The sequence below is a fragment of the Coregonus clupeaformis genome, chromosome 15 (genome assembly GCF_020615455.1).
Source record: "Coregonus clupeaformis isolate EN_2021a chromosome 15, ASM2061545v1, whole genome shotgun sequence".
NCBI lineage: Eukaryota > Metazoa > Chordata > Actinopteri > Salmoniformes > Salmonidae > Coregonus > Coregonus clupeaformis.
This window is the reverse complement of record NC_059206.1, coordinates 43,501,725-43,525,369: the sequence shown is the minus strand read 5'-3', so window position 1 is coordinate 43,525,369 and position 23,645 is coordinate 43,501,725. Positions and strand designations below refer to the sequence as shown.

The following is a 23,645-nucleotide window of genomic DNA, read 5'->3' as shown; positions in this document are numbered from 1 at the left end:
TTAGCATAGTTAGATAGCAAGTCAGACAATTGGCTAAGAGCACATGTTGAGGCAGAGGGATACATTCCCACTAGTGTAAATTGGCCATTATTACCAAGGCCCACATTTAGGACTAGACATTCAAATTCCTTAGGGACAGAGTTAGTGTCCTTTGTAAATATGGCAACTTCTCCACCTCTGCCAACTCTGTCAGATCTAAAAACATTATAACCTGCCAGAGACACATCCGGCATAGTCTTATTTAGCCAAGTTTCAGATATTACCAGAATGTCCATGTTGGCTTAAGAGGCCAGAGTTATAATAAAATCCATTTGAGATCAAACTTCTGGCATGCCGCAGCTGTGGGATTTCAGATCAGACGGAGTCTCTAATACAAGCATAGGCCTACATTGCTCAGTTGGTAACCCCTTATTTGAAAATAACATAGGGCTAGATTGATACAAGATTGTCTAGAACTGTATCATTGGGCCTATGCTTTGAGCGAGGACATGGATTAAAACAAGTAAATGACGGTTACCTGTTGTGGGCCTGCAGTAGGATGAAAATGCTGTTCATTTATAGTTGGGATTACCTGAGCGGAATTTGGGGTGTTGATAATCAATGTCTTAGCGCAGCCTTGAAATGTGAGGACAGGGTCCAGGCACCAAGATGCTTACATACTTTATTGCCTTCCAAATCAAACTAACATCAAATTAAGGTAATTGAATCAAATGACTCAGAGTTGACTCAACAAACAAGACATCCAAACGAAGTCATTAAATGGACTTCAATCAGTAAGGGATGAAATTGGCCTTCTGCTGAGACTGGGGTGGGAGGCAGAGGTTCAAAAGGTCCATATTTTATGCTTCCTGAGATGTGGCAACAGCTCTCTCTAACCAACAACACTAATTAAAGCTCTAGCAGGGGATCAATAAAGAGATGCAGGCAGGTGTAAAATGTCACTTGTCTTTGGTTTAATTAGGATCACAAACTGTGAAAAAAGGCATCATGGTCATTATAAAATGCTCTGGCCACAGAAGAGCAGAGGATTTTGAGAGCTATAAGCAAAGGAAACAGCAGATGGTAGAGGTACCAATGGTGTTGTTGCAGAGTGAAGTCATCGCTGAATGATGTCCTAGATGTTCAACGTCCTACTCTCCACATAACTCCAGCAGGATTTTGCGGTAATCTCCAGATGTGTCTCCCTAAACAATACAGAAACACTCAGATTACGTCAAGAAAACAGAAAGAAATGGGCACAAATATAACTTTTACTTTTTATGAGATAAAGTATTACTTAATCTCGTGACCGGGGTCTCACCTTGATGAAGGAATGGAGAGTCTTGCCGTATGCCTTCAAGAACTCGGTCTTGATGTCCAACATGTCAATCTCGGCCCGAGCCACCATGATTCTAATCAGGACGCTGTCTGTAGTTCCCAGACCCTGAGAAGACAGGAGGGAAGGAGCTGCCAACATTCTGATACATTCTGTCTGATAACCCACAAGTGTAGGCAGATATGCACCCTCCATGGGAGGTGTGTTAAAAAAAGTCTCAATTAAGCTTTACCTTCATGGATTTATATAACCGCTCTGCAAAGAATGCTGGCTTGTTTCTGAGGCATTTCACTGCAAAAAAATAAATCAAATCAATACATCAGGCATGATAGCTCAACAAGCTTTAATTTAGCTTATTTTCATCAGAACTGATCTGACTCTCAGTCTTATCTGTCTTTGGTACATTATTACAAGAGGCACTGAAACAAATTGGATCCGTCTGACCTATTGCCAAAAATACATTCTCCAGCGAGCCAGACATCTCCCTCTTAATGCTGTCATCGATGTCCCTCCCAGAGATCTTCTGATACTCCTTAAACACTGAGACAATGAGGTGAGAGAGAGATGTGGAATCAATCATACTGTTGTAGTGAGTAAGAAGCACATCACAAAATGTTGATTCCTCAAATAACCAGAATAGGTCAGCAGAACAGTGTCTGTGCATTACATTTTGGGCCAAAGTCAGTGTGGAAGTAACTTAACTGAAGAGAAGTGTAAAGCGTAATAAACAAGCAATAAACAAGTAGAATGGGGAGATTTGTTGTTGTTGAACGACTGTGAGAAGGTCACTTCTGGTGATATGTAACTTGTTGTAACTTGTCACTCTGATCTTAAAGGCGAGTCTTGGCAGAAATGTAAAAATATCTATTTTATTATTATAAAATATTTTGGGAGTGGCGGCAATGATGAATATATGGAAAACACTGAAATATTTATGAGGGGACAATACCTTGGAGTAGGTGGTTTCTGTTCCTCACACAGAGCACAGTGAGGAACTTGACCTCATCTGTTCCCCAACGAGCCTCCCCAGCCTCGTAGATATCCTGAGAAACCACAGCAAAAATATTTCACAAACCCAAAAAGAAAATCTCCAAACACTGACTGTTTTGGGACATATTTGATGTCAGATTAGGTTAAAACTATGTCTAAAATTGATCTTACTGTTCATCTTCCTAACCGTAGGGTGATCCTGATACCCCAGCATGTGCTACTATGCGAGTTAGACAGAGCCAGGTCACCTCCTCTCTGGGTCCATATTCTCACCTTAGCATCCTTCACAGCCTGAGCCTCATCCACAGTGTTGCCCTCATCTCGCCCCGCCTGTCAGTCACAGCACAGAGACAGAGGCCATGTTAGCAAAGAGTCAGACAATGACGTAACCATTACCTGGCTATAAGAGACCTCTAAAAACTACAAACATCCATTATGTGTTAAATTGTACACAAGTGATGAAGTGAAGGGGGAGTGACTATTTCATTGACAACAATTAATATACTGTAGTTCTGTTTGCTTTCCTTTGATTGTTTGAATATGAAGGTCAACCAGGTGTGTAGTAAGAGAGGTCAATATTGTCTATTCTCACCGTGAGCAAAGAGACTAGAACTCTCTGGAACATTCCAGAAGTATCACTATCAATATCTTCCTCCAGGCTCTGTCCATGTTCTGCCGTCACACATGATTAAGCAAAAAGTAGGAGTTAAGAGTGATCTGACTCGGCAATTATAACCACAACACTTGAAATGGTTTGTGAACACCCTGTCAAAAGCTATGGCAGGCAACAAAAGTTGAATATTGCTCTATAGAAGACACTAATAAATCATTCATATCATGCATTGTGTTCATGTTGTGTAATTCATTGTTTGTCAGTACACTCTAAAGAGGGTGAGACACTGATATCTTAGATCAGAATTCCTCTTTATATACAGTGATCAATACTAAAGGTATTGACTTGTACCATACACCGCATGTGATACCTCTTCTACAGATGGAGATGCAATACATGGCACAGAAAGGCTGAGTACTGTGTAGCTACTACCTTTGATATAGACCGTCGTGATGGCTCTAATTTCAGCGTTCGTCCTTGAGGCCAGGATATCAATGAGAGCAGCCTCCTCTGTTCCAGCACCCTAGCGTTCAGTAAAATAGAGATGTGGAGAGCTATGTAAGTACTTCAAAGAGTAGTGTGATGCAACACATTTATGGGTTGTGGATGAGGTGAATAGCCCAATACAATGTCAATAGCTCGAAGATGTACAGTATTGAAAAGCGTTACATAAATCCCCATTGTGATGGTCTCCCTAGCAGTAATAACCTCTGACCTTCATAGCGTTCTTCAGCTCGTAGGCATCATACACAGGAGCGGTCATCAGGAGGCCCAGCACCACCTTCTCAAAGTTCCCCGTCAGCTCTCCCTGCAGATCATCTGCCAGGTCCTACAGGGACAGAGACACAGACATTTAAATGGGTCTCAATTGACACAATCTCCTGCCTAGAGCTCAAGTAAGCATAGACTATTGCTCTCATACACTCATATCTCAGAGGTGATAAACAAGGCTTTCAGAATGTTTAATCTGTCAGGCCTTGGATTTCCTATATGCTTCAGACATTCCAGATACAAGTCTGCTTCCAGAAGGGAGTGGCTGCAAAAGAGCTGTACACAGAACGTTTGTAATGTACACATTTAGCTTCTTCATGAGTCTGCCTGCCTGTGGGCGTCCCCATGGACTGTATGACTCACTGTTTCTGACCAGGAGGATTCCACTAGCAATCTTTGCCCTTCCCTGTGGCAAGCTTCCTCATTCATGGGACCTTTTAGATAACTTTATCAATGACGTATTGTATGCCAAACTCTGTGCCAACAGAGTAAACATTGATCAGACTTCCCTTTTAGTTTTAAAATGTCGAGTTTAGTTATTGTTTAACATGGGGCCGGTCATTCTATAATCTCCCTACTTCACTCAAACACAAAGTGCAGTATCCTGATTGACACTTGTCTTCATTTAAAATCAGGTTAACCTCAACCCTCATGAGAGAGGTCTTTCCACCTGACCTGTGATGGTAGACAAGCTTCTCTCTGTTCTCTGAAACACATAACCATCTTTGTGTAAGAGTTAATGATCAACCTAAGGCACCAACTGTCAGCACAATGTTACCATTAACAACAGACACCACCACACCCATAGAAACACACACAAAGCCACACACCAGAGGGGTATACTACAAAACAGCATCAATAAGTTAGCCAGCTAAATTTGATAAATAACCAGAAATATTTGTTGTTTTTCCAGTTCATTAAGAAAGCTAAACTTAGATATGTGTATTTGGTTGTTGAGCCAATTAGAGAATGCCCATTTCAGGCATATCTTTCTAATTAATAAAATGTTATTTTAATCATATTTAGGCCAGTTAGCGGGCTAACTCCATGATCCTGCTTTGTAGTATACCCTCCCATGACTGATCACATGATACATATAACTATTTACACAATCCATACACTCTCCTGTCACTATAAAGTATTAAATATCTTCACCCCCCATTACTGGAGCTGGTGGTATTTAGCTTTTGGAAAGTTTTGAGAATAGTCTGATAATTCAAACTGGGATATGAGAAATGCAATAACACAGGTAGAACACGTCAGTAGAACACTTACCTTCCCCACGGTCTGCTTGTAAGCCTCTTTGATGCGTTGCCTCTGAGCAATGGTACGACGTGCCAGGACTTCAATGACAGCTGCCTCATCCGTGCCTATAAGAAAACATCACAGGGTTACATTACTGTATACCTTCACATTATACTGATCCATTAGATAAAATAACTTGCTGGTGATAAAACAGCATCAATCACCATTGAAATATCCTAAATATCTCCCTGGTATCACACAGTTATAAAGAGCTTAGCCAGATTTCAATGTTGAACAGACACACTTCCTGCTTCCAAGCTCCTCTGTCACCCTGGAAACACCCTGGTCCCACAGGCACAGTTGTTTCTCAGTGTATGTGCCATCTGTTTCTAATACATCTCACACTAGAGTCAGATGAAACCTATTAAGTCTAGCTAACAGCATCAACATTCCTAACATAGAGCCAAGTATACTATCGTGTAGGCTTGTGTTTAACATCTCGTAACTTGTTTTCTTACAATGCTCATTGTTTTTTCTGCATTGTATCCCTACAGCATAGACCTGTAAAAAGCAGAGATACAAAATATAATACAAAGATAATGCAATCCTACAGTAACTTTTGACTAGAACAGGAGAAAGGCAAAATAATGATGAAAAATAAAAAAATATGAGTCACAAAGACTGGAGTGGAGAAGGAAAGAAAGTACTCCCAGGCCACACTCAGAGGACTGAATGAGGTCTTAGAAATGGAAAGTAACTACAATCATGTGTAGGGCCTGTAGAGGGCCTGTAGAGAGTTCTAGAATAATTACAACTGATTAAAGTAATAGTAGCATACTGTTCAACATGGTGTTTTTGAAGCTTTCATTGAAAGGAAAGACGTACAACTATTTTAAAATTAAGACCTATTTATCAGAAGAAAAAAGGGGATCCTATCATACTCATCCGAACTTGTTTTCTGAATGTCTGAATCGTTTTTAGAAACAAACAGCTAGTCATTGCTTAGAATGTTGGGATCACTCACCAGCCCCCTTCATGGCTCCTCTCAGTCTCTTTACATCCTCCTCTGCATTGAAGCCAGCGGCTTCAGTCACAGTTCCACGGTTGCCAATCTGCAGAAACAAATATTAAAATGGCATACATATAACTCCCAATGAATTCAGCAGCTGGAATTTATCCAGTCACTATCCAACACTACTGCACTTTGAGTCATAGGCTATAACCCTCAAACTCAACTCTGGACCTCGAAGTCAGTTCCACTGCATTTTTTCATTATTCACGTCTAATCAAGGACTGATTTAGACCTGGGACACTAGTGGTGTGTAATTAATTATCAGGTAGAACAGAAGACCAGCAGGCTCTGGACCTCGTAGGGTAAGAGTTGAGTACCACTGGGCTATAGGTACACACATGCACAAACATACACATCTCAACAGGTGTGTGTGTTTGTTCAGTAACAGCAATAAACGTATTTACTATGTACCGTATAGGTGTAGCCTATATGTCAGACTGCCTTTGTTGCTCTTTGTATACCGAGGCTGATACTTTCAAAAAGCTGTCTTGTCTGTGCTGTCAGTAGGACTACAGCAGTAAACATTTGTTTGGATAATTTAATTGGTATAGTACGTCATACATCTTTTATGCAAGCTTCAATGAACATACTGTTCATAAGTAAATCATTTCCAATACTAAGCAAAAAAAAAGAAATCTGATCTGATCATGCAAATGTTGAACACTACAATCATTCATAGTTCACTCACACTGCATGCTACAGTACACATGTTTGGGTGCTGAGACTTACCGCTGCCATTATGCCAGTGAGATAGAGTTTCGAATCTTGAGCAAGAGAGATGGGAAAAGCTATGAAAATAAAAAGTTATATTATTTCTCAGCATTGTTAATAAACGCATATATGTCATTTTTCCTGAGATGTGCATTATATTACCATTATCCATACAATACCTCTGACCCTTGAGTAACAGATAAAGATGGGCTAACGAAACATAGACCATCTACATACATTTGTTAATTCACACTTTGATCAGTTGATCAAAAGCAGATGGTCCCGTTGCTACATTACCTAATCAGCTCTGTAGAGAATAACAATGTGGTGAGCTTTCACAGCAGGAAAGACTGGGTTAAATACTCATTACCCTCATTACTGTCTAATTACTACTGAATGTGATAGTGCCCTGAGAGGGTTTTACCCACACACATTTCATAATTTAGTCTCCTGTGTTTTCTCAGTGGAACTCTCCTCACAGGTCAACACACACACACACACACACACACACACACACAAACAAACACACACACACAGCTCAGAAAGAGAGAGCCACTGGGTCTTTAACTTTTTCTACTCTTAAAAATCTACTTACCAACTGAAACAATTAGCCTACAACACTTCCCCCAAAATACATCAGTCTCTGGTCAGAGCTTAGTTCTTCAGGGTGTCACTCAACATAGTTTATGTTGTTAATTATTATATTAATAGGAGACAACATCTTTATATTCTCACTTAAAATTTTAAAAAGTGCCCTTATAGTCCAGGGGTTGTTGTCCATTTTGTGCCTCTTCATTAACCAAGGATGACAACTCTTTCAGGAATTTACTGTATACATCTGCTCAGTTTGGGGTGGAAATACCTGGCACAAGAAGAACCCTTTTGACCCCTGCCTCGGTCACACTGCCATATCAAAACATTACTAGATCTAAAGTCCCACCTTTCTTGATTACTTTTTACATCAATAGGCCTACATTAGTAGCCTACATTAGCCCACTGGAGTAAATGCATTTCTCAAAGTAACCACTGCGCAGATCCTACAAACCTTTGGTAAATATGGAGACATTATTACCCAACACATTTCTTATAGTTACTTGTTAGTTTCCAAGTTGCCCCGCTTGTGATTGTAACTTATGACCCAGTTCAATAAGTATATAGTTTGCAGGACGCGATGGATGTCTGTCTGCTGGCGGCCAGCAATGGAATAATAACTTTTGAGGTTTAGTTTCGGTTCGAGACACACCCTTGAATGTGTCAGATAATAGGGCTTCTAAAGCTTCTAGCTAAAAACAACACAATACATATCGAGCCTATATTTCTAGTTTAACCTCATCCTATAAGATGTCATAAAAAAGTTTACTTACGGTATAGACAGTAAAAACGACTTCTCCTTTCAAATGAGGAAAACGGAAGAGAAGGTCTCTTCTGCGAACGTTGGGCTTTGAACCGCAGCACAGAGAGGAGTTTTCGGTCCCTCCCCTTTGTGGTAAACCATTTTTTTTCACCTTTATTTAACCAGGTAAGCCAGTTGAGAACAAGTTCTCATTTACAACTGCGACCTGGCCAACATAAAGCAAAGCAGTGCGATAAAAACAACAACACAGAGTTACATATGGGGTAAAACAAAACATAAAGTCAAAAATACAACAGAAAATATATATACAGTGTGTGCAAATGTAGCAAGTTATGGAGGTAAGGCAATAAATAGGCCATAGTGCAAAATAATTACAATTAGTATTAACACTGGAATGATAGATGTGCAAGAGATGATGTGCAAATAGAGATACTGGGGTGTAAATGAGCAAAATAAATAACAATATGGGGATGAGGTAGTTGGGTGGGCTAATTTCAGATGGGCTGTGTACAGGTGCAGTGATCGGTAAGGTGCTCTGACAACTGATGCTTAAAGTTAGTGAGGGAGATAAGAGTCTCCAGCTTCAGAGATTTTTGCAGTTCGTTCCAGTCATTGGCAGCAGAGAACTGGAAGGAATGGCGGCCAAAGGAGGTGTTGGCTTTGGGGATGACCAGTAAGGTATACCTGCTGGAGCGCATACTATGGGTGGGTGTTGCTATGGTGACCAATGAGCTAAGATAAGGCGGGGATTTGCCTAGCAGTGATTTATAGATGGCCTGGAGCCAGTGGGTTTGGCGACGAATATGTAGTGAGGACCAGCCAACAAGAGCGTACAGGTCACAGTGGTGGATAGTATATGGGGCTTTGGTGACAAAACGGATGGCACTGTGATAGACTATATCCAATTTGCTGAGTGTTGGAGGCTATTTTGTAAATGACATCGCCGAAGTCAAGGATCGGTAGGATAGTCAGTTTTACGAGGGCATGTTTGGCAGCATGAGTGAAGGAGGCTTTGTTGCGAAATAGGAAGCAGATTCTAGATTTAACTTTGGATTGGAGATGCTTAATGTGAGTCTGGAAGGAGAGTTTACAGTCTAACCAGACACCTAGGTATTTGTAGTTGTCCACATACTCTAGGTCAGACCCGTCGAGAGTAGTGATTCTAGTCGGGTGGACGGGTGCCAGCAGCGTTCGATTGAAGAGCATGCATTTTGACTTGTGTTTAAGAGCAGTTGGAGGCTACAGAAGGAGTGTTGTATGGCATTGAAGCTTGTTTGGAGGTTTGTTAACAGTGTCCAATGAAGGGCCAGATGTATACAAAATGGTGTCGTCTGCGTAGAGGTGGATCTGAGAATAACCAGCAGCAAGAGCGACATCATTGATATACCCAGAGAAAAGAGTCGGCCCAAGAATTGAACCCTGTGGCACCCCCATAGAGACTGCCATAGGTCCAGACAACAGGCCCTCCAATTTGACACATTGAACTCTATCTGAGAAGTAGTTGGTGAACCAGGCGAGGCAGTCATTTGAGAAACCAAGGCTATTTAGTCTGCCAATAAGAATGCGGTGGTTGACAGAGTCGAAAGACTTGGCCAGGTCGATGAAGACGGCTGCACAGTACTGTCTAATATCGTTTAGGACCTTGAGCGTGGCTGAGGTGCACCCATGACCAGCTCGGAAACCGGATTGCATAGCGGAGAAGGTACGGTGTGATTCGAAATGGTCGGTGATCTGTTTGTTAACTTGGCTTTCAAAAACTTTCGAAAGGCAGGGCAGGATGGATATAGGTCTGTAACAGTTTGGATCTAGAGTGTCACCCCCTTTGAAGAGGGGGATGACCGCGGCAGCTTTCCAATCTCTGGGGATCTCAGACGTTACGAAAGAGAGGTTGAACAGGCTAGTAATAGGGGTTGCGACAATTTCAGCGGCTAATTTTAGAAAGAAAGGGTCCAGATTGTCTAGCCCAGATGATTTGTAGGGGTCCAGAGTTTGCAGCTCTTTCAGAACATCAGCTGTCTGAATTTGTGTGAAGGAGAAGCAGGGGGGGCATGGGCAAGTTGCAGCGGAGGGTGCAGAGCTGGTGGCCGGGGTAGTGGTAGCCAGGTGGAAAGCATGGCCAGCCGTAGCAAAATGCTTGTTGAAATTCTCGATTATTGTAGATTTATCGGTGGTGATAGTGTTTCCTAGCCTCAGTGCAGTGGGCAGCTGGGAGGAGGTGCTCTTATTCTCCATGGACTTTAGTGTCCCAAAACTTTTTGGAGTTAGTGCTACAGGATGCAAATTTCTGTTTGAAAAAGCTAGCCTTTGCTTTCCTAACTGCTTGTGTATATTGGTTCCTAACTTCCCTGAAAAGTTGCATATCGCGGGGGCTATTCGATGCTAATGCAGTACGCCACAGGATGTTTTTGTGCTGGTCAAGGGCAGTCAAGTCTGAGGAGAACCAGGGGCTATATCTGTTCTTAGTTCTGAATTTTTTGAATGGGGCATGCTTATTTAAGATTGAGAGGAAAGCACTTTTAAAGAACCACCAGGCATCCTCTACTGACCGAATGAGATCGATATCCATCCAGGATACCTGGGCCAGGTCAATTAGGAAGGCCTGCTCGCTAAAGTGTTTTAAGGAGCGTTTGACAGTGATGAGGGGTGGTCGTTTGACCGCTGACCCGTTACGGACGCAGGCAATAAGGCAGTGATCGCTGAGATCCTGGTTGAAGACAGCGGAGGTGTATTTAGAGGGTAAGTTAGTCAGGATGATATCTATAAGGGTGCCCATGTTTACGGATTTAGGGTTGTACCTGGTAGGTTCCTTGATAATTTGTGTGAGATTGAGGGCATCTAGTTTGGAGTGTAGGATGGCCGGGGTGTTAAGCATATCCCCGTTTAGGTCACTAAGCAGTACGAACTCTGAGGATAGATGGGGGGCAATCAATTCACATATGGTGTCCAGGGCACAGCTGGGGGCTGAGGGGGGTCTGTAGCAAGCGGCAACATTGAGATACTTATTTCTGGAAAGGTGGATTTTTAGAAGTAGGAGATCAAACTGTTTGGGCACAGACCTGGATAGTATGATAGAGCTCTGCAGGCTATCTCTACAGTAGATTGCAACTCCACCCCCTTTGGCAGTTCTATCTAGATGGAAAATGTTGTAGTTGGGGATGGACATTTCTGAATTTTTGGTGGCCTTCCTAAGCCAGGATTCAGACACTGCTAGATCAGGGTTGGCGGAGTGTGCTAACGCAGTGAATAACTCAAACTTAGGGAGGCGGCTAGGGCAGGCTACATTATATTTTACAGTGAAGAACATACTCACTCACTCTCTCTCGCTCTCTCTCTCTCTCTCTCTATTTAAAAAATATATATATGTTAATTGTGATTGCAGATAAATGTACCTTATTGTTTGTTCTCTCTCTCTGCCACAGACTTCTTGATTTTATTATTATGCTTCCTGAGGAAAATAGCCTGTTATCCCATTCCCATATACTAGTATACTAATGAAAAAGTTCATTAAATGAGTTCATTTTAGAGATGCTCCATAGTGGCTGCTCACCCGCGCCACCAGGCAATGCCACCAGTGTGTGCCCCCCTCACTACAGACCCCATGACTCCACTGCAGTAAAGCTGTAGGCTAAGGGCTGTAACAGGCAGCTACTGATATGTTGTCGTTGTAGCCGAAGCTTATATTAACCTAGCTTGCGTACATCCAACATATACTAACTTACTATCTAGCTGGCTATATGTTATCTATATTTTCTAAGGGAGCTGTCAAACCAAACTGAGATCGAAAGTAGCTACAGTTGGTACAATTTCGGAATTACCATTTCCTGTTACCATTTTGATAGGCATTTCCTGTTGCGAAAGAGCTAGGTAGCGGTTCGTGGCAGCCAGTAAGCTAGCTGACGTTGGCTAATTGGTACCCTAGCTTGCTAGCTAACTTGATGATGAATTGTAGCAGACTTGGAAATAATAATTATTTGCTGAAAGACATTGAATATGGAAGGATCGTGTAACATTGGCACGTTGTACCGGGGATATATTACAACGGACATTATTTTTACAGGATAACCTCAGCTACATGAAATGTCATAACGTTAAGCTAACCGCGGAGATGGAGGGACCTACAACCCCCTGAACAGCTGCACTGATGGAGATATTTCCTCCTCCAAGATGATAGCTAGCAAGTCGAATACTGCACAAGATTTAGCGGAATTATATTAACGTTAAGTCTGCTATCTTGTCTCTATAGTTATCTAGTCTGTCAAGCAAATGGGAGAGTGGTTATTCGGAGTTAGCTCATAATTGACAGCTAACGTTAGCTGCTGGTGAAGAAATCACTGCTGTTTTTGGCATCTTCAAACAACAAGACTGGCTTTGTGAGACAAACCTTAGGCCTTGTCCAGAAAACAAAGTTAATTTGTGAAACTGACATAGCTGGAAACAAGGACATTTGAGCTTTCTGCATCGTCATTTGAGCATTCTGCGTCGTTTTGATTGAAGTGAGGACAATTTTTCCTGATCATCTGACTGATAGTTATCATGAGGAAGTTCTTTGATTCATCTCGTCGGGAGTTGGTCAGTTCAGGACCTGGTTCTGGAGGAGGTAGCAGTGGATCCAGCCATGTAGGTGGCAATTTAATTGGACGTTCATGTACTATTGGGCGACACCAAGTCACTATTGAAGAAACAGTGGCCGAAGGTGAGTGAGATGTAGGAATTGATGCTTGTCTTTTGGAAACAATGTTTTGATGCCCATGCTGACTGAGAACATGTCATGTGACATTTCAGTCAGACAGCAAACTGCAACAATGTTTCAACATTGATCAGTCATTTATAGGTCAGGTAGCTGCTACACGAACTGTGGTATGATGACATTCAGTTCTGCTTAAGCTAGAGGCAGCCCAAGGTTTCAGAATGATATGGCTACAGTAGGCTATGTCATTGGCAAAGACATATTGTTGTCAACTTCCCACTCAATGCCAAGATGTAATCCTATTCCTGACACTCGTATATCAGACACACCCAGTCCAATGACCATTTCAATGTAGCTGGATAAGCAATTCAAAGGTGCCATGTTGTTTGTAGTTTTCCAGTTTTGATGATCAAGTGTAAGGGCTGTTGCAAGACAGTGATTTATCTGTCACGTGACTGACATATCTCATTGTTTGAGCAGCAGCTTAATTTGGTAAATCCGTTGGCAGGAAATCCCCTTACATATGAGGTGCTGATTAAATGGGCCCAGGGACAGTCTGTTTTGAGTGTTGTATGATTTATTAAAATGTATGACCATGGACACGAGGAGAGGCTCACTCTAGGAATGCTAGCTCATTTTCAGGTACTGAAGAGCACTGAGAGATGTCTGGGGTGTGGAAGTATCTGTAGGCCTACTCTTAAACTAAAGTCCATTGGGGACATTAAACCTAGTATCTTTGTCATTTTGACAACCCAAGACCATACAGATCAAGTTGCTGATCGTTTGGATATCACTCAGGTACTTGGTAGTGAAGTCCAAAGAATCTGCAGATAATGCCTTGATGTGAGGAAGGGATGTAATATTAGGCTAATCCCTGACTCCCTGTGCAAATGGTCAAATCACCTCTCAAAACAGTATATTTTTATCATTAAGCAGCAATCTTGGTTCAAGTTAATGCAAATTCAAACAATTCCTGAAATGAAATAATTCAAGAATAGAAAAATGAAATAGCCTTTAAAAACGCCATGCCTAGCCTAAATAAACACAATGTACATTACAATAAATGGAACATCAAAATTCTCCAATGTATCCCAACCCATGTTACCATACAACCCTACCATTTTGTATCATACACCTGAATGAAAGGTATACACCTTTTTCTTCTCTTAACCTGCTACTCTATATCCCCAGGTGAGTATGTGTGTATGTGGCTATGTGAATGTTAATGTGAGTGTGTTAGAGAGAGATAAGAGTGCTGCATGCTGGGAAATTGCAGTGCCTGCATTATACTGCTCAGTAGAGTCATTTGTGTGGATTGTGTTCACTGGTAGGGTAATGATGTAGCCCTGACATCTTGCAAAAGTAGTTTACTTTGCACAACCTTCTTAAAGACTGCAATTTTGCTCTAACAACCTTGGTTCATCATGACAATAATGGTCCTATCACTTTTTCACATTCAATGCTTTTGTTGATTAGGAAGGCAAATTGCATCATGAATTCTGCCTATTCTGTCCATCCTTTTGAAGCGCTGCTTTGCAGTGTACACGATTCAGGAACTGAGTCTGAGACATGCTGAATAGAGAGATAGTCAGTGTCTTGCATATTGTTGAAGTAGCCTATCCCTGCCCCAATCTTATTTCAGCAACTAGCACTGCAATACTGTAAAGATCTACACAGTGCACTGCAGTTTCAACACACTGAAATGTAACACCAGTATGGTATAACATATAGCCTAGGTAGGTTATCAACATTAGCTACAGACAGCGAATTCCATGCTAAGACAGTTAGGCTAGATAGGCCTACAGTTTCCCTGGGGCAATGCCATCATGGAGGCTTGAGTTGCACTGAAAGTCAGGAATTAAACATGATGCCACAAAGGCAGTTGGCAAAAGATGACTAATGATGCTACACCAGGGTTTCTTTATGTAATTCTATGTGTTACGCACACTACATTAGTGGATGGATGCTGCATTTTACGGAATGGTTAGGCCTATTCGATTTCTTTACTCATATCTTGCCTTGTCTTCTAATCATATTGTTTCGTAGTGGGACGTGAATCACCATTATAAGAGTATTTATTTAATATTTGGTGTGACTTGCTTCAGTAGTCACATTCTCAACCTTTCAATCTTGTATTCTCATTAATTTCAATGGTGGAATACAGGCTTCAACATACTAAACTGAAATCACTGCCACAACTTTCAGAATGTTCAAACTAAAACATTTTGAGAGCTTAAAAACACATTATATGGATTATGATGCTGTAGTACTTAATCTAGTCTACTATGCTAACCCACTATAATAACTCCACACCTACAAACCACCCAAGAATAGGTCACTATAACTAACCCAGAGCCTATGAAAACCCTAGTGCTACCATTACTTCTGCCGTCACTACCACTACTGGGTCGTTGCATTTGATTTCAATCACTTTTTGACCACACCCTTTTGGATTTGAATGACATTTACCATAAATATTGTTCCATGGTAGAAGTGGTCAGAAAGTAAGTTTTTGGACCTGAATGCCAAAACATTCAGGAAAGTTGACCCATTTAGCATACCCCACCATACCATGAGACATGTCTTCATCACTGGAAAATATTAACCATTGAGTTTGATATAATTTAAAAGCTTACAAAAAGGGTAAACTCAAACAATTTAATAATTTCTTGAATAAAATGTATTTTAATAAAGATTATGTAATTCTGTTACCTTTAACGTAAAAAAAAGAAATATTTTCTGCATACTGTAGCTTAAAGGGATACTGCAAGATCAAATCACATTTTATTTGCCACATGTGCCAAATACAACAGGTGTAGACATTAGTGAAATGCTTACTTACAAGCCCATAACCAACAATGCAGTTTAAGATAAAAAAAAAAAAAGCAAATAATTAAAGAGCAGCAGTAAAATAAAATAACAGTAGGGAGGTTATATACAGGGGGTACCGGTGCAGAGTCAATGTGCGGGGGCACCAGCTAGTCGAGGTAATTGAGGTAATATGTACATGTGGGTAGAGTTAAAGTGACTATGCATAAATAATAAACAGAGTAGCAGCAGCGTAAAAGAGGGGGATGGGGTGGGGTGGGGGGGCAGTGCAAATAGTCTGGGTAGCCATGATTAGCTGTTCAGAAGTCTTATGGCTTGGGGCTAGAAGTTGTTGATCACGTTGAGGGAGAGGTTGTTATCCTGGCACCACACGGCCAGGTCTCTGACCTCCTCCCTATAGGCTGTCTCATCGTTGTCGGTGATCAGGCCTACCACTGTTGTGTCGTCGGCAAACTTAATGATGGTGTTGGAGTCGTGCCTGGCCATGCAGTCATGGGTGAACAGGGAGTACAGGAGGGGACTAAGCACGCACCCCTGAGGGGCCCCTGTGTTGAGGATCAGCATGGCAGATGTTGTTGCCTACCCTTACCACCTGGGGGCGGCCCATCAGGAAGTCCAGGATCCAGTTGCAGAGGGAGGTGTTTAGTTTCGGATATTTTTTTATAACCCAACCCTGATCTGTACTTCTCCACAACTTTGTCCCTGACCTGTTTGGAGAGCTCCTTGGTCTTCATGGTGCCGCTTTCTTGGTGGTGCCCCTTGCTTAGTGGTGTTGCAGACTCTGGGGCCTTTCAGAACAGGTGTGTGTATATACTGAGATCATGTGACACTTAGATTGCACACAGGTGGACTTTATTTAACTAATTATGTGACTTCTGAAGGTAATTGGTTGCACCAGATCTTATTTATGGGCTTCATAGCAAAGGGGGTGAATACATATGCACGCACCACTTTTCCATTATTTATTTGTAGTATTTTTTGAAACAAGTAATTTTTTTTCATTTCACTTCACCAATTTGGACTATTTTGTGGATGTCCATTACATGAAATCCAAATAGAAATCTATTTAAATGACAGGTTGTAATGCAACAAAATAGGAAAAACACCAAGGGGGATGAATACTTTTGCAAGGCACTGTAGAGCCATGTCATCATGGAATGCTCTGCCACCAGAGGTTACTCAAGCAAAAAGCAAGTTTAGTTTTAAAAAACAGTTTTGTATCACAGCGTCTCTCCTCTTTCTAAAGATCTAATTTAACTGTACAGTATATGTGAATATGTGTACGTTTTATGTGAACCCCAGGAATAGTAGCTGCTGCATGTTCAGTAGCCAATGGGGATCCCAATAAACTAAACTAAACTGGTGTGCGTGGCCAAAGAGCTCTATTTTCATGTCATCTGACCATAGCATTGCATGAGCGGGGCGGGGTGGCAGGTAGCTTAGTGGTTAAGAGTGTTGTGCCAGTAACCAAAAGGTCGCTGGTTCTAATCACCGAGCCGACTAGGTGAAAAATCTGTCGATGTGCCCTTGAGCAAGGCACTTAACCCTAATTGCTCCTGTAAGTCGCTCTGGATAAGAGCGTCTGCTAAATGACATATTATATGAGCCACGTCAGTTAACATCATTTGAATGAACATTCTACATTACCACAATACCAGGCAGCCATTGTGAGTGTACCAATGAGTTTACCAGTCAAATTGCCAGGGCTAGAGATTCCATGCCTATTCTATTCATTCTATTTGTATGTGTGCTGTTGCTGCAGGGAGGGGGGCATTGCCTAGGCAACCGAAGACGTGTTTGCTACAACATCCTGCTTGTTTCAGGAGCAACAAAGTTTCATCATGTTGTAAAGAGTCCATTTTTGTTATCACACAGACTCAACCGCACAAATGCTCAGCTGTCGTCTTCAATCAGCATTTTTTTTTTTTATGGTTATGACAGTTATTTTATTTTATCTAATTGTGCCAGCCATAGCACAGAGTGGTCTTGCCAACATCCCAACCTTGATACCTAAATACAATAGAATGTGATATGTTCATGACCTGGAATATCCCTTATATTCAGTTTTCTCTATTACTTCAGACTACCAATGGTTGCTTGCCTCCAAACACTGAACCTTAATTCGGTCTCATTCACTCTCTCTCTTTCTCACAGGTGGGTTTGCCATCGTGTTCCTGGTACGAACCAGCCAGGGACTCCGCTGTGCCCTCAAGAGGATGTATGTCAACAATGAGCACGACCTGCAGGTGTGCAAGCGAGAGATCCAGATCATGGTGAGTAGCTGTGACATTACCCCACACCCACGACATGCTTGGAGGGGAGCTACTCTTTTTAATATTCTCCTCTGCTTACATGAAAACACAGGCAGGCCCATGAACTCTGCATCACCTTATTTATCCGTTTCAATTTCCCTCTGGGGACAATAAAGTTTGAACTTGAACTTAAATGGCATGATAATGTTCACTCTGTCTTTTAATGTAATCTGGTTGTGCATGTGCTCTTGCAGAAGGACCTGGTCGGCCATAAGAACATTGTTGGCTATCTGGACTCTAGTATCACCACTTGTGGAGGAGGAGATGTGTGGGAAGTGCTCATCCTCATGGACTACTGTAAAGGTGAGTGCTTACTGAAGGGTCTGTGTTCAATCAAGTGTAGTTGAAAGACAAAAATAAAGCCGGGCGACTGTCACTCCACATGAGGGCGCTCTCTGTCTAACTATTAGTCTAGCTTCCATCAAGGCCAGGGGTGTCAAACTCATTCCATAGAGGACCTAGTGTCTGCAGGTTTTGGGTTTTTCCTTTGAATTAAGACCTAGACAACCAGGTGAGGGTTCTTTACTAATTAGTGACCTTAATTCCTCAATCAAGTACAAGGGAGGAGTGAAAATGTGATCTGGGCCTACCACCGGTGTGGTGACTTTTTTTTTTATACTTGTCTTTGCATATTTACATTTACATTTTGACTTTTTTTTAAATACTTGTCTTTGCATATTTACATTTACATTTTAGTCATTTAGCATATCATTTGAGTTCTGTGCTGCACCAGGTTTTATTTCCTTGATGTGAATATATGTTATATGGATAGTACAAAAAAAACTCCCCTCAAAGGCTGTGAATGTTGCCATTCTTTTGTGAGCTTTATTATCCATTGTGACATTGAGCTTGCTTGCTCTCTTTCACTCCAAGGCTATCTTCACTTATCATGCTAACAGTTAGTCAAGCTAGGGTCCTACATTTCTTTATTTTGTTTGTTCGCGGAATAATTCGCTCTTAATAATGGAGTGATAGAGCATAGTTTTTCCGCTCTATGGGAACACTGTCAGAATGAAGAGGACACTTAAATGTTCATTGAATGACAACATGTCTGACATGATGAAATAGTTGTGAGGTTATGAATTGGTTTTTGAGTATTTTCCTCTGTGGCCCAACCTTGAAGACCTTACTGTATAGACAGTTTTACAAATCTATCAACATATTAATAATACAATATTTGTTTTAGATTCTACTTCTTCCTTTAGTGAGCTGCCTCATCACACTAGCTATACACTGAGTGTACAAAACATTAGGAACACCTGCTCGTTCCATGTCACAGACTGACCAGGTGATTCCAGGTGAAAGCTATGATCCCTTATTGATGTCACTTGTTAAATCAACTTCAAATCAGTGTAGATGAAAGGAGACAGGTTAAAGAAGGATTTTCAAACCTTGAGACAATTGAGACATGGATTGTTTATGTGTGCCATTCAGAGGGTGTATGGGCAAGATAAAATATTTAAGTGCCTTTGAACGGGGTATGGTAGTAGGTGCCTGGCGCACTGATTTGAGTGTGTCAAGAACTGCAACGTGCTGGATTTTTCACGCTCAACAGTTTCCCGTGTGTATCAAGAAAGGTCCACCACCCAAAGGACATCCAGCCAACTTGACACAACTGTGGGAAGCGTTTGAGTCCACATGGGCCAGCATCCCTGTGGAACGCTTTCGACACCTTGTAGAGTCCATGCCCCGTTGAATTGAGGCTGTTCTGAAAGCAAAAGGGGATGCAACTCTCTATTAGGAAGGTGTTCCTAATGTTTTGTACACTCAGTGTACAGTATAACACCATGTGAAACCTCTCAGTAAAGGCCTCTATTGTGAAGTGGTCATTTTAGATCAGTGGTATTCAAAGTCGGGGTCGAGACCCCTAGTGGGGGCAGGGGAACTGCAGTGGGGTCACCCAAAAAAAACATTAAGAGTACATGTTATTTTATAGGACGATACACACAAGTTTGTAGAAAAATATACATTTGTAGGGGGGGTACTTGAAAATTATTTGTTGACGTAAAAATCTATATTTAACGATTTTTATGGTTGTGTCATTAGATTTGGGTGAGTTGTGGTCACAATTAATTATTGTCCCCAGAAATTCTGGTGAAAACAATGGGGTCCCCGCTGTAAAAGTTTGAATACCACTGTTTTAGATGATCAAGAGACTGAGTGTCTGAGTGCAAGATGGGTGTACTGAGTGAACCTTGCTAGCTCCATACCCAGTGTGTGTGTTCAGTAATGAGACTGAGTGATGTATCTCTGCAGGGGGCCAGGTGGTGAACCTGATGAACCAGCGTCTGCAGACAGGCTTCACCGAGGCAGAGGTGTTGCAGATCTTCTGTGACACATGTGACGCCGTGTCTCGACTGCACCAGGGCAAGACACCCATCATACACAGGGACCTCAAGGTGCAGAGGAGTAGGACCCTTCTCCTGTGTTTTCTCCCACCTCCTTTCTCTGCTCCCACTCCCGCTCTCTCATCTCATTCTTGGCTTAGTCTTCCAGTCATATAAATAATATATATGTATATCTCAGTTGAGGCTGCTGAGGGGAGAACGGCTCATAATAATGTCTGGAACGGAGCGAATGGAATGGCATCAAACGCATAGAAACCATGTGTTTGATACCATTCCACTCATACTGCTCCAGCCATTACCACGAGCCTGTCCTCCCCAATTAAGGTGCCACCAACCTCCAGTGATATATATATATATATATATATATATATATATATATATATATACACACACACACACACAGTGCATTCGGAAAGTACTCAGACCTCTTCCCTTTTTCCACATTTTATTACGTTACAGCCTTATTCTAAAATTATTCAAAAAACTATTCCTCAATCTATACACAATACCCCATAATGACAAAGCGAAAACAGGTTTTTAGATTTTTTTGCAAATGTATTAAAAATAAAAATCAGAAATACCTTATTTACATACGTTTTCAGACCCTTTGCTATGAGACTCGAAATTGAGCTCATGTGCATCCTGTTTACATTGATCATCCTTGAGATGTTTCTACAACTTGATTGGAGTCCACCTGTGGCAAATTCAATTGATTGGCCATGATTTGGAAAGGCACACACCTGTCTATATTAGGTCCCACAGTTGACAGTGCATGTCAGAGAAAAAAACCAAGCCATGAGGTCGAATGAATTGTCCGTATAGCTCAGAGACAGGATTGTGTCGAGGCACAGATCTGGGGAAGGGTGCCAAAACATTTCTGCAGCATTGAAGGTCCCCAAGAACACAGTGGCCTCCATCATTCTTAAATTGAAGAAGTTTGGAACAACCAAGACTCTTCCTAGAGCTGGCCGTCCGGCCAAACTGAGCAATCGGGGGAGAAGGGCCTTAGTCAGGGAAATGACCAAGAACCCTATGGTCACTCTGACAGAGCTCCAGAGTTCCTCTGTGGAGATGGGAGGACAACCATCTCTGCAGCACTCCACCAATCAGGCCTTTATGGTAGAATGGCCAGACGGAAGCCACTCCTCAGTAAAAGGCACATAACAGCCCGCTTGGAGTTTGCCAAAAGGCACCTAAAGGACTCTCAGATCATGAGAAACAAGATTCTCTGGTCTTATGAAACCAAGATTGAACTCTTTGGCCTGAATGCCAAGCGTCACATATGGAGGAAACCTGGCACCATCCCTACGGTGAAGCATGGTGGTGGCAACATCATTCTGTGGGGATGTTTTGAAGGTGCAGGGACTGGGAGACTAGTCAGGATCGAGGGAAAGATGAACAGAGCAAAGTACAGTCGTGGTCAAAAGTTTTGAGAATGACACAGGTATTGGTCTTCACAAAGTTCGCTGCTTCAGTGTTATGAGATATTTTTGTCAGATGTTAATATGGTATACTGAAGTATAATTACAAGCATTCCATAAGTGTCAAAGGCTTTTATTGACAAGTACATTAAGTTTATGCAAAGAGTCAATATTTGCAGTGTTGACCCTTCTTTTTCAAGACCTCTGCAATCTGCCCTGGCATGCTGTCAATTAACTTCTGGGCCACATCCTGACTGATGGCAGCCCATTCTTGCTTAATCAATGCTTGGAGTTTGTCAGAATTTGTGGGTTTTTGTTTGTCTACCCGCCTCTTGAGGATCATCCACAAGTTCTCAATGGGATTAAGGTCTGGGGAGTTTCCTGGCCTTGGACCCAAAATGTCGATGTTTTGTTCCCCGAGCCACTTAGTTATCACTTTTACCTTATGGCAAGGGGCTCCATCATGCTGGAAAAGGCATTGGTCGTCACCAAACTGTTCTTGGATGGTTGGGAGAAGTTTCTCTTGGAGGATGTGTTGGTACCATTCTTTATTCATGGCTGTGTTCTTAGGCAAAAATGTGAGTGAGCCCACTCCCTTGGCTGAGAAGCAACCCCACACATGAATGGTCTCGGGATGCTTTACTGTTGGCATGACACAGGACTGATGGTAGTGCTCACCTTGTCTTCTCCGGACAAGCTTTTTTCCGGATGCCCCAAACAATCGGAAAGGGGATTCATCAGAGAAAATGACTTTACCCCAGTCCTCAGCAGTCCAATCCCTGTACCTTTTGCAGAATATCAGTCTGTCCCTGATGTTTTTCCTGGAGAGAAGTGGCTTCTTTGCTGCCCTTCTTGACAGCAGGCCATCCTCCAAAGTCTTCACCTCACTGTGTGTGCAGATGCACTCACACCTGCCTGCTGCCATTCCTGAGCAAGCTCTGCACTGGTGGTGCCCCGATCCCGCAGCTGAATCAACTTTAGGAGACGGTCCTGGCGCTTGCTGGACTTTCTTGGGTGCCCTGACACCTTCTTCACAACAATTGAACCTCTCTCCTTGAAGTTCTTGATGATCCGATAAATGGTTGATTTAGGTGCAATCTTACTAGCAGCAATATCCTTGCCTGTGAAGCCCTTTTTGTACAAAGCAATGATGACGGCACATGTTTCCTTGCAGGTAACCATGGTTAACAGAGGAAGAACAATGATTTCAAGCACCACCCTCCTTTTAAAGCTTCCAGTCTGTTATTCTAACTCAATCAGCATGACAGAGTGATCTCCAGCCTTGTCCTCGTCAACACTCTCACCTGTGTTAACGAGAGAATCACTGACATGATGGCAGCTGGTCCTTTTGTGGCAGGGCTGAAATGCAGTGGAAATGTTTTTTTGGCATTAAGTTCATTTTCATGTCAAAGAGGGACTTTGCAATTAATTGCAATTCATTTGATCACTCTTCATGACATTCTGGAGTATATGCAAATTGCCATCATCAAAACTGAGGCAGCAGACTTTGTGAAAATTAGTATTTGTGTACTTCTCAAAACTTTTGACCACGACTGTACAGAGAGATCCTTGATGAAAACCTGCTCTAGAGCGCTCAGGACCTCAGACCAGGGCGAATGTTCACCTTCCAACAGGACAACGACCCTAAGCACACAGCCAAGACAATGCAGGAGTGGCTTTGGGACAAGTCTCTGAATGTCCTTGAGTGGCCCTGCCAGAGCCCAGATTTGAACACGATCGAACATCCCTGGAAAGACCTGAAAATAGCTGTACAGTGACGCTCCCCATCCAACCTGACAGAGCATGAGAGGATCTGCAGAGAAGGATGGGAAAAACTCCTCAAATAGAGGTGTGCCAAGCTTGTAGCATCATACCCACGAAGACTTGAGACTGTAATTTCTGCCAAAGGTGCTTCAACAAAGTGCTGAGTGAAAGGTCTGAATACTTATGTAAATGTATTATTTCCGTTTTTTATTT

General features: G+C 42.1%; 2 protein-coding genes across 7 annotated transcripts in view; one reads left to right on the top strand and one right to left on the bottom strand.

Annotated features, from left to right (window-relative positions):
* Positions 1 to 931: 931 nt before the first annotated feature.
* LOC121582387 (annexin A4) lies at positions 932 to 8,177 on the bottom strand. Its single transcript, XM_041898135.2, has 13 exons — positions 8,082 to 8,177; positions 6,736 to 6,794; positions 5,959 to 6,046; positions 4,965 to 5,059; positions 3,634 to 3,747; positions 3,351 to 3,441; positions 2,898 to 2,977; positions 2,579 to 2,635; positions 2,265 to 2,358; positions 1,760 to 1,855; positions 1,548 to 1,606; positions 1,301 to 1,423; positions 932 to 1,184 (listed from the first exon to the last, which is right to left on the bottom strand). The coding sequence occupies exons 2-13, from the start codon at positions 6,742 to 6,744 to the stop codon at positions 1,131 to 1,133; spliced, it is 960 nt and encodes a 319-aa protein (XP_041754069.1). The 5' UTR covers positions 6,745 to 6,794; positions 8,082 to 8,177; the 3' UTR covers positions 932 to 1,130.
* Positions 8,178 to 11,650: 3,473 nt separating this feature from the next.
* Positions 11,651 to 23,645, top strand: part of LOC121582384 (AP2-associated protein kinase 1) — a 36,877-nt gene continuing 24,882 nt past the window's right edge. For 4 of the 6 annotated variants that reach the window (XM_041898131.2, XM_041898128.2, XM_041898127.2 and 1 more), the window contains exons 1-4: positions 11,652 to 12,764; positions 17,742 to 17,860; positions 18,094 to 18,202; positions 20,156 to 20,298. In XM_041898131.2, coding sequence (XP_041754065.1) covers positions 12,605 to 12,764; positions 17,742 to 17,860; positions 18,094 to 18,202; positions 20,156 to 20,298 — 531 coding nt within the window. In that variant the 5' untranslated portion in view covers positions 11,652 to 12,604. Of the gene's footprint in view, positions 12,765 to 17,741; positions 17,861 to 18,093; positions 18,203 to 20,155; positions 20,299 to 23,645 lie in introns of all 6 variants that reach the window. The other 2 variants (XM_041898130.2, XM_041898132.2) reach the window with 2 other exon arrangements.